The 11,266-nt window shown below is 35.0% G+C and overlaps 2 protein-coding genes across 2 annotated transcripts; both read right to left on the bottom strand.

Annotated features, from left to right (window-relative positions):
* Positions 1-2,398: 2,398 nt before the first annotated feature.
* Positions 2,399-4,025, bottom strand: LOC106142016 (cytochrome P450 6B5-like). The gene has a single exon (XM_060954382.1). It carries the CDS (start codon positions 3,968-3,970, stop codon positions 2,474-2,476), a length of 1,497 nt encoding a protein of 498 aa, XP_060810365.1. The 5' UTR covers positions 3,971-4,025; the 3' UTR covers positions 2,399-2,473.
* A 4,077-nt stretch (positions 4,026-8,102) lies between these two features.
* LOC106139357 (cytochrome P450 6B5) lies at positions 8,103-9,665 on the bottom strand. The gene has a single exon (XM_013340788.2). It carries the CDS (start codon positions 9,621-9,623, stop codon positions 8,133-8,135), a length of 1,491 nt encoding a protein of 496 aa, XP_013196242.2. The 5' UTR covers positions 9,624-9,665; the 3' UTR covers positions 8,103-8,132.
* Between the last annotated feature and the right edge of the window lie 1,601 nt (positions 9,666-11,266).

Here is an 11,266-nt window from a genome sequence, read left to right on the forward strand (position 1 = left end):
TGCCATTGCAATTTTGTAAACCCACACCAAACATCCTTCTTTTGTTAGTATAATAAGGTAATAGTACCAGTAGTTGATATTATAGTAAGAAAAAATCAAGTTTTCTTCAATAACTATGTATTTATTTTAGTTAGAATTTTTTAAGTAAGTAACAAATATTAACCAACCTTTTATTTATCTTAGGTTGAACTTAATAAAAGAAAATCACTGTTGTTGATTTTAATATAGATTTTTTTCGAGAAGATTAAAAATGTACCAGTTGTTGATGGGCAAATTTTCAAAAGCCCTAGTAATTGACTATGACTTTTTCAAGCTAGTGACCCAGTAATTGACAAGAGTACTTCTTAGAAAAAACATACAATAAACTTTAAACAAAACAATAGAACATAATTTCACAAAACTTCTTAAATCACTTAAAATCAACAAAAATAAGTACAATCAAACATCTAAATAAAGACCTAAGCAATTAAAAAAAAATACTTAAAAAATATAATGAATTCAGTATCATGATCATCGCTATTGAGATCATCTGTACTACCACCAGAAGGCTTCCATGTACCATTCGCTACTTGATGCAAACAATGATTTTGTGACTTTTTTTAAAGAAGCTGATACATTTGTTTTAGTCTTTTTTTTACAGCCTTTATTTTTTTTGCTTTTGATAGCTATTTTGGGATGTTCTTAGACGAATCTCTGGGTGTCTTTTTTTTAAATGATTCATACCAGTGTCTTCCAGGCCTGTTATTTTTAAATGGAGTTTCGATATTTAATTCAGTCACTAACTTACATACACTATCTTGTAACTGCTGCACAGTAACGGGAAATCCAGCTTTAGCCATTTCTAATATCCATAAAACAATGATATCCTCTTGTTCTGCAGATAAATAAGATACTGGACCCATACGGCGTTCAAGAGGTGTTTTGCCATTAACTTTATATGAGAGAGTGCTATAAGGAATACTGTATTTTTTTGATGCTGCGGATATTGACATTCCTGATTTTACATCACTATATGCTTTCATCATATCTTCTTCAGAATAACTTAACATTTTTCCCTTTATTGGAGGCATTTTTACGTATTACTTATTAAATACCTGCACAAAAAAATAATAACTTTAATTTTGTTCTAGTATTTGATAGTTTATGTTCCAGTAGTTGATACCCTTATCAACGACTAGATAGAAGTCACATATAAAAGCCATATTTAAAACTGTGATAGATCAACCTTAAATTTATTATTTTATGGTATAAAATCGATCGAATCGAACGGATAAGAATATGCCTAGTAGATGATAGCTGTATCAAGTACTGGAAATCAGACTTTTTATGTACTAGTATTTGATACCCTTGTATTTTGTTTTATTATTATAAAAACGAATCAAAAAGTAAACATTAGCATAATTGATACTGTCCCGAACATAATAAAATAATTACTTACCACTTATTGAGCATTAATTTTGAGTAACACAGTTCGAAACAAGTAAGGTCCTTAACAAATTCGTTAACATAAATATTGAACGACGAGCACGTAAGGACACATTGCAAACAAAATTCAAATGTGAAGTTTTGACAGCCAATCACAAAGAAAGTTGTTATAGGATAGATTAAGAGATGTCGCTACTAGTATAATTAATAAACGTTTCATTGATACCTTCAGAAGAATACTTATTATAAAGAGTTGAATCAAAATTTATCAACTACTCGGGCAATATCAAGTAGTCGTACAATTACCTTACTACGATATCAGGGAGATAGTTTAGAACGTCTGTTGTTTAGACAAACCAGGAGTAGATAAGTACCAAATAGGTTATAAAATGCCGTGGGTTTCCGGCACCAATACCAAAAAGAACGGGACCACTCCATCTTTTTCCCAAGGATTTCGTAAAAGGGAGACTAAGGGATAGGCTTAAGAACTTGGGATTCTTTTTTAGGCGATGGCTTAGCAACCTGTCACTATTTGAATCACGATTCTATCATTAAGCCAAATAGCTGAACGTGGCCATTCATTCTTTTCATGGCTGTTGGCTCTTTCTACCCTGCAAGGTATATAAATTCTTTTTACTTTACTTTACTATATGTATGTATATATATACATAGGTTATAAAACAAATAGTTGGCAAAAAAAAAAATTTGCTTTATAAGTTTATGAAGTTCCAATTGATGAATGAATGAAAATGAATTGAAAAATAATTGGTTTTACATTCATTCATGTTTTTTAATGTAGACGATTTAAGAAATCTATATTTGTAAATTGACGTCTGTTAAAAATATTTCAGTGTCATTTGTTCCGCCGCTTCTTCTACACACATGCGCGTTGGAAGCGGTAGTAGTTATAATTAGATTTAAGTGATGTGACGTCAATAAGTGATACCTTGTAACCAATTTTGAAAATAAAATAAAAAAGTAAAAAATCATTTAATTTATAAAATTGCCAATAACAATTAGGTAAACTTGAGCATAATTTGTCAAAAATTTAATTTTTTATGTTTCTAGGTATAAATTCAATGTCAACATTATTTGGCCTTACTTGTATCATTTCCTTTCTAAATCGAATCGGATACCCGTTGATCTTTGTTTTAACAGTATAATTACGAAGGAAATATATTAAACCAGTTTTCACTTGTAGTCGCGCAAATCTCATACCGACACACAATCTGTTTCCTTTTCCAAAAGGCATGTATACGCTACTATCTTGTGCTGACTCCGACTCAAATCTTTCAGGATCAAAAACTTCTGGGTTTGGATAATATTTAGGGTCACGATGCAACTCGTACACTGCCACAAATACTTTAGTCCCCTTTTCTACTTTTATGTTTCCTACAGGCAATACAGTATTTTCAACGCATTGTCTACCCAAAAAACCTATAGGAGGCAGCAGTCTTATGCTTTCACACAAAACTTTTTCCAAATATTCCATTTCCATTACCGACTCATAAGTCAATTCACCATTCAATTTCTCAAATGTCGCGTCTATTTCATCATGGACTTTTTTAAGATGTTCAGGATGTTTACCTAATTCCATTAAGCAAGCGAATATAGAAGCGGCACTCGGTTCAACTCCAGCTGTGAAGAAGAAGAACGCTTGTCCTGATAACAGCTCATCTGTCGGCTCTAACTCTAGTCCTGTCTCGCGATCTCTCAAAGTGCCACTTTTTTGTAAGCTGACGCACATATCAGCGAAATCATATTTCTTTGTATTTTCTTGTTCACGTTGACGGATAATTCTCTTGATGGCAGCTATAAAGAAGTCTTGATGCTCCGAAAATAGCTTTATATTTAGTTTTTTGGAAAGCCACGGACTGAAAGATGAAATTGTTGTTTTAATGTCACTTTTGAATGTGGATTTGAAGGCCTTTCTAGCAATATCCAAAAATGGCGAATCAAATACGGATTCTGAAACTATTCCAAAGACTGCGGCACCGATTGCAGCGCAACAATACGTAGATATAGTGTCAAAGGCATTATCTTTTAACCTTTCTGGGTTATTTTTAAGATAGGTAACAAAATCTTTTCCGCTCTTGTCCATTATGTAGAACATCTTCTTGAGTTTGGCGCTGGTGAATATGGGTGTCATACTTTGTCGCACAAGTTTCCATCTGTTGCCATTCATTAGTAGAATGTTGTCAGCTAGATGGTCTCCTTCATTGATTTCTATTCCCCGATGGTTGAAGGCTTGGAAGTCCGTTTGGAAGACGTGCTGGATATTGGTAGCGTCGTTAATTAATAATGATGGAGTAAAGAAGCCGCCAAATCCAACTGCCGGTTCTTCACGGTATTGTTTGTACAAATCACCAACTACTTGAAACATTGGTCTGTTTTTCATTAAAAAGTCCCAAAATATACCCATGACTTTGTTTTTGTTGTGAAATTTAACACCACGTTTCTTCCAGTAGTTCTCATTGTTTTTACCGGTTGCGTGAATAAACAATAATAATGTTACAAGAAATAGTAATATAAGTGGGATTAACATTTTTATCGGTCGACTGTCCTCCGAAGATGAAGTAATAATGTTTGGTGTAAACAAGTTCATTGATATTATATACGTCTTGTAATCTGATAAAATATAAACAATGACAATGCCCAATTGATCGAGTTCTCTCAAGTCATCCTATTAAGTATTTTATAAGTAATTTCTTTTACTAGATCTATTGAACTTGTATGTTAATAGTATGTCAATATTTATATCAACAGCATTACCCGATACAAAGATTTTTGATTGCTTCTGTATTATGAAATGTACAATATGACACAACATATTTTTACTTACGGCATCGCAAATATATCTCATAGCAAGTTTTATCATGTTTTGGATTGTGTAACTTGTGTTTATCTTTTTCTAATATTTTATAGTCTTGTCTAGGCATTCCCTCGTTCCATCCATGTTAGGAAAAACTGTGTCTACGACCAAGTTGTCTTTATCTCTTCTCTTTCTCTTTATCTCTTCGTGTTTTCGGTTGCACCCACCACAAGAGTGTTTCTGGGTCCGGGATCCGTCTAACGACTTTTGTATCTCCACTTGGTCCGGTTATTAGCGTCTTGAATTTTCAGTCTTGAAGTTGGCTCTGTCTACCCCGCAAGGGATATAGACGTGACCATATGTATATGTGTATGTATGTAAGAATTTTCAGTCCATTGGCTCGCATCTATTTGGCCTGCTTCTATCTGGACCTGATGGATGTGGCATGATACGACCAAGTAGTGAGTAAGGCAGGTAAAAAGTAGCTCTCTTGGACCTTATTTACCTTTTGAAATCTAACTCAGTTCGGATTAGTGTTCTTATTAGTACCTACTTGACTGTTATGTAAGTCTACAATATTCAAAAGTCCTTAAATATGTGAAGATTAATAGGTTGCTAGCCCATAATACTTTTGCGTAAGAATTTGAAAAAGGAAGTCTGTCTGTCCGTTTGTTTGTTTATACACGCTTAACTCCGTAACTGCTTTACTTACTACGGACGGCTTAGTACGAAACATTTTTATCGTTATAAATGATTTTACAAACTGGCACATCTTATAGATAACCATGATGGAAAAATATCGATTAGCCACGTAAGCCTGGTTATCAACTAGTTCTAAATATATCTATATACATACATATAATAAAACAGTAAAAATATTTTGTCTGTACATTTAGTATTTTTGACTGAAATGGATAGAGGGACACTTAGAATTAATAATAGAAAGCAAAAATATTCCTTTTGAATTTTTTGTCTGTCTGTCTGTATGTATGATCACGCTTATCTCCGAAAGTACTGAACCGATTCACTTAAAATTTTCACCAATTGCTTTGTTTTAACTCAGAAAAACATTTGAAGTTGGTTTCATCAAAATCGGTTCACAAAAAAAAATTATCGGCATTTGAATGAACTCAAGGTATGAGTTTGCCTGCAAATAAGTTATGAAATTTAAAATTCAAAGTCATTTATCATTGTTCGACAACATAATACCTATAACATATAAATATAAGTCAAATCAGTTTGATAAGGTTTTGGTTTTGCCGCACATTTCATGTGTAATTAATTCTCATGTAAAAAGATTTTTGGTTTGTTAGTCTACTTTAGTACCGTGTGGTTCCCGGCACCAATACAAAAAAGAATAGGACCACTCCATCTCTTTCCCATGGATGTCGTAAAAGGTGACTAAGGGCTAGGCTTACAAACTTGGGATTCTTTTTAGGCGATGGGCGAGCAACCTATCACTATTTGAATATACTATCAGATATGATATAATTGAGATTCAAATAGTGATAGGCTTGGCTGATAAGCCAAATAGCTGAACGTGGCCATTCAGTCTTTTCAAGCCTGTTGGCTCTGTCTACCCCGCAAGGGATATAGACGTGATCATATATATGTATGTAGTCTACTTTAATTTCGACACCACCGCAACGGCCTCGATGGTGATGGTTGGCGCGTGAGACTGTGAAGTTGGCGGTCCAAGTTCGAGTCCCAACCAAATCAAAATACTACATGTAATAATACGGTTAAAATATTTTGTCTGTACATTTAGTATTTTGACTGAAACGGATAGAGATTTTTTTTAATTTTTTTTTTTCTGTCTGTATCTGACTGTATGATTAAGATTCAACTCGAAATTTACGCGGACGAAGTCGCGGGTAACAGCTTGTAAATAATAAATACACATACATACATACATAAACTCACGCCTCTTTCCCGGAGGGGTAGGCAGAGACTACCTCTTTCCACTTGCCACGATCCCTGCATACTTCCTTTGCTTCATCCACATTCATAACTCTCTTCATGCAAGCTCGGCGGTTTCGGGCACTTTTGACCTGACCCTTCACCAGGACGTCCTTAATTTGATCAAGATATGTTCGTCTAGGTCTTCTCACCCCGACCTTTCCCTCCACACTCTCCTTGTATATCTGCTTAGTCAACCTGTTTTCATTCATCCTCTCCACATGACCGAACCATCTCAACATACCCTTTTCTATTCCTGTAACTACATCTTCTTTCACATCACAACATTCCCTTATCACGCTGTTCCTTATCCGGTCACTCAATTTCACACCCAACATACTCCTTAACGCTCTCATTTCCACTGCATTTATTCTGCTTTCGTGCTTCTTTTCCCATACCCAACTTTCACTCCCATACATTAATGTCGGGACCAACACGCCCCTGTGCACAGCCAGTCGAGCCTTTTTGGATAGTTTCTGACTGCTCATAAAGGCATGCAAAGCTCCATTCACCATGTTCCCCGCGTTAACTCTCCTTTCAATATCACTATCACACTTGCCATCTGATGTAAACTTTGATCCTAGATATACAAACTCTTTCACTTGCTCAACTTTTTCTCCTCCAATCAAAATATTACATGCTGTCATTTCTTTCTCCATTTCAAAAACCAGTGTTTTAGTTTTATTTACGTTCACTTTCATTCCTTTCTCTTTTAAAGCTTCATGCATACAGTTTACCATCTCCTGTAACTCCTCCGCTGATGACGCCAGTATAACCTGATCGTCGGCATAGAGCAGACATTTGACGAGTAATTCATTCATCCTTAATCCACTTTCAGACTCTTTCAAATCTGTCAAACAAACTATCCATAAATAGGTTGAACAGCCACGGTGACGCAACACATCCCTGCCTAACACCTTTCTCAATCTTAAACCACTCAGTGTGCGCTCCGTTTATCCTGACACAAGCACTCGAATCCTCATATAAGGATTTCAGTGCTCGTATCAAGAGACTGCTCACCCCATGCATAGAAAGTGCTGACCACAATTCATTCCTCTCAACTCTGTCATAGGCCTTTTCCAAATCCACGAAAGTGCAATAGACTTTTTGACTCTTGGCCAAAAACTAAATAATAAATAAATATGTTTATTGGGCATCATCAAATTACAATGGTTGTGCATGTTGCTGGAGCCTCTTTTTAAGCAAAAATATGCTTGTGCCAGGAGACGCCGCTCCTTCCTTCCTATGTTATTTAATTATATCAAATTCTAGATACAAATTACAATACATACATACATACATATGGTCACGTCTATATCCCTTGCGGGGTAGAAAGAACCAACAGTCTCGAATAGACTGAATGGCCACGTTCAGCTTTTTGGCTTAATGATAGAATTGAGATTCCAATAGTGACAGGTTGCTAGCCCATCGCCTAAAAAAGAATCCCAAGTTTATAAGCCTATCCCTTAGTCGCCTTTTACGACATCCATGGGAAAGAGATGGAGGGGTCCTATTCTTTTTTGAATTGGTGCCGGGAACCACACGGCACCAAATCACATCACAATAATTTCATTAAATAATACACTTTCAATACGTTAACACAATAGAAAGCTATTTTTAATTTATATGTAGCTATAAAAAAGGTGGTTGACTGGCAAATTAGCACACAGCTGAGTAAAATGATTTTAATTTGACTCCTTTGTGCTTTAATGCGGCCTAAGAGTGACTAACAGAGGATTTCTTAAAGTTCCCAAAAAACTTCAAGATCTGTCTTTTTAAGCAAGCAGAGGCTTGGAAATAATCTGGTATGTATAACAATATCCTAGCATTTTCAGTTCTTAGATACAGATTTAAAAAAAGTGTAGAATGTTAGATTAAGTAGGTAAATAAATGATACAACGTTTTTTAGTACTAACACATATGTTTAATAAAAAAGTTATATGTTTCTCCAAATAAATTCAATATCAACATTAACAGGTCTTACTTGTACTGGATCTTTTTTAAAACGTATCCTGTCACCATCAATTTTCGTTTTTACAGTAAAATTACGCAGGAAGTGTATTAATCCAGTCTTCACTTGCAGCCGGGCGAATCTCATACCGACGCATAGTCTGTTTCCTTTACCAAAAGGCATATACACATTGCTATCTTGTGCTGACGTTGATGAAAATCTCTCAGGGTCAAATACTTCTGGATTTGGATAATATTTGGGATCATGATGCAATTCATACACCGCAGCGTACACCTTGGTATCTTTATCAATTTTAATATTCCCTACAGGCAAAACAGTATCTGCAACGCATTGTCTATTCAAAACTCCAATAGGTGGCCACATTCGTAAACTCTCACATAAAACTTTCTCTAAATATTCCATTTCCATTACAGACTCATAAGACAGATTTCCGTTTAATTTCTCAAATGCCGTGTCTATTTCATTGTGGACTTTCTTTAGATGCTCAGGATTTCTGCCCAATTCCAATAAACAGCCGAAAATGGCTGCAGCACTTGGATCAACTCCAGCTGTAAAGAAGAAAAATGCTTGGCCTGATAGCAGCTCGTCTGTGGGTTCCAATTCCAGTCCGGTGTCCCGATCTTTTAAAGTACCATTCCTTTGTAAACTCACGCACATATCGGCGAAATCATGTTTCTGTACTTTATCTTGTTCTCGCTGGCGAATTATCCTTTTGACAGCACCAATAAAGAAGTCTTCATGCTCGGAGAAAAGTTTAAAGTTTAATTTCTTAGATAGCCACGGAAACACGTTCATGATTAAGGCTTTTATATTCATTGTTACGGAGAATTTCATTGCCCTCTTAGCAACATCCAAAAATGGCGATTCAAAAACTGATTCAGACTCTACGCCAAACACAGCAGCTCCAATAGCGGCGCAGCAAAATGTTGATATTGAGTCAATGGCGTTTCCGTATAATCTTTCTGGATTATCTTTGAGATAAGTAATAAAATCTCTTCCGCTCTTGTCCATTATATGAAACATCTGCTTCAGTTTTGTGCTGGTGAAGATTGGTGTCATACTTTGCCGGACTAATTTCCATCTGTTACCATTCATGAACAGAATGTTGTCTGCTAGATGATCTCCTTCATTGATTTCGAAACCTCGATGGTTAAAAGACTGGAAGTCAGTTTGGAATATATGCTGAATGTTCGTTGCATCATTAACTAATAGTGATGGAGTTAAGAAGTTTCCAAAGCCGACGGCGGGCTCTTCACGATATTCTTTGTAAAGATCACCAATTATTTGAAACACTGGCTTGTCCGTTGTAAAAAAGTCCCAAGACAAACCTGTGACTTTATTTTTCTTGTGCAATTTAACACCTCGTTTCTTCCAATAGTTCTCATTATGTTTGCCCGTTGTATAAATTAAAAATAAAAAAACAATAAAAATTAACAGTATTATCTGGACAAACATTTTTATCGGCCAACTGCCTTCTTCTTATTTTTATCTTTATAATACCTCTGTTATATATAGACTCTGATAGTGAATCTACTTTAGTAATCAGTATGTTCCAATGAATCACGTTCAATAAATAATTTATTGAAAAATGTAGTAATTAAGATATGTACACGATCCGTGCCGTGTGGTTCCCGGCACCAATATAAAAAAGAATAGGACCACTCCATCTCTTTCCCATGGATATAGTAAAAGGCGACTGCGGACTTATAAACTTGGGATTTTTCTTTTAAGCGATGGGCTAGCAATCTGTCATTATTTTTTTTTTTTTGTTGCATGCATTTGCATTACGCCTCTTACTCGCACATTCTTAGCATCTTTACCCTCGCCTGTCAAGGTCTTATGCTGTTCAGAACCGCCTGTCATTGTACACATTTCTTCTAAATGATATACTGAAACATATACTTAAATTTCAACTTTACAGAAGAAAGTTTATTTTTCTTCCTAAACTGTGCAGTTCTCGATGCACCTGGTAGGTACTTTTGTTTACTCTAATCGCCTGGCAATTTGTTTTTATAATTATTCAATAAATAAAATAGATGATATTAAATTTTGAAGCTTACAGCAGGAAGTTTTTTATCCTATGTATTTTACATTTTAAGAAATAAAAGTGTTGATGACGTGCAGGGCAGATGCCTGCCAGGTCATGATTTTTGGCCTTGGTGTGCTATGAATCATCACTCTACAAATTTCTAGCTTTACAGTAAGACCGTTACTCGGAGGGTTCACTAGCTCTTAGACTAATAAGTATATTATCCTGTTAAATTTTTGCTTGATATGATGCACGCAATATATAAAGACAACTGATAAATACTACAATCTATATATATAAAAATGAATTGCTGTTCGTTAGTCTCGCTTAAACTCGAGAACGGCTGAACGGATTTATCTTATCTTGGTCTTGAATTATTTGTGGAGGTCTAGGGAAGGTTTAAAAGGTGAGAAAAATTCGAATAATTGCCGGGAAAATCCTCAAAACCGCATTTTTCTATTTCCCATACAAACGTTTTCTTACTAATACGTACAGTCAATTTGAGCTTTATAGCTAATGTATAAAGTTCACTGTTGTCTAAGCAATGTAGGTCTAATAGATAGGAACAAAAAAACTGTCTTATTACAAATCTTTTTGACAGAACGAAGTCTGTCGGGCCCGCTAGTCAACAATAAAATTATTAAATGTGTTGAATCATGATGATAAGAAATTAAATTGTTTGTGTTCGTTATGTTATGTAGTATTTACTCATTATCAATAAACAATTAAAATTCATATTTTAATTTATTCGTTGTCATCTATACATATAATAAAATAGTAAAAATATTTTGTCTGTACATTTAATATTTTTGTACTGAAATGGATAGAGGGACACTTAGAATCAATAACAGAAAGCAAAAGTTATTATTTTTATTTTTTTTCTTTCTGTCTGTCTGTCTATTATGTATGATCACGCTTATCTTCGAAAGTACTGATTCATCGCCTACAAGAGGAATCCCAAGTTTATAAGCCTATCCCTTTGTGGCCTTTTACGACATCCATTGGAAAGTTCTATTCCAAAGTGTTGGAAACGATACGGCATTATTGGTTCTCGTGGAATTACGTCTAT

This window comes from Amyelois transitella, chromosome 4 (genome assembly GCF_032362555.1).
Source record: "Amyelois transitella isolate CPQ chromosome 4, ilAmyTran1.1, whole genome shotgun sequence".
Classification (NCBI taxonomy): Eukaryota; Metazoa; Arthropoda; class Insecta; order Lepidoptera; family Pyralidae; genus Amyelois; species Amyelois transitella.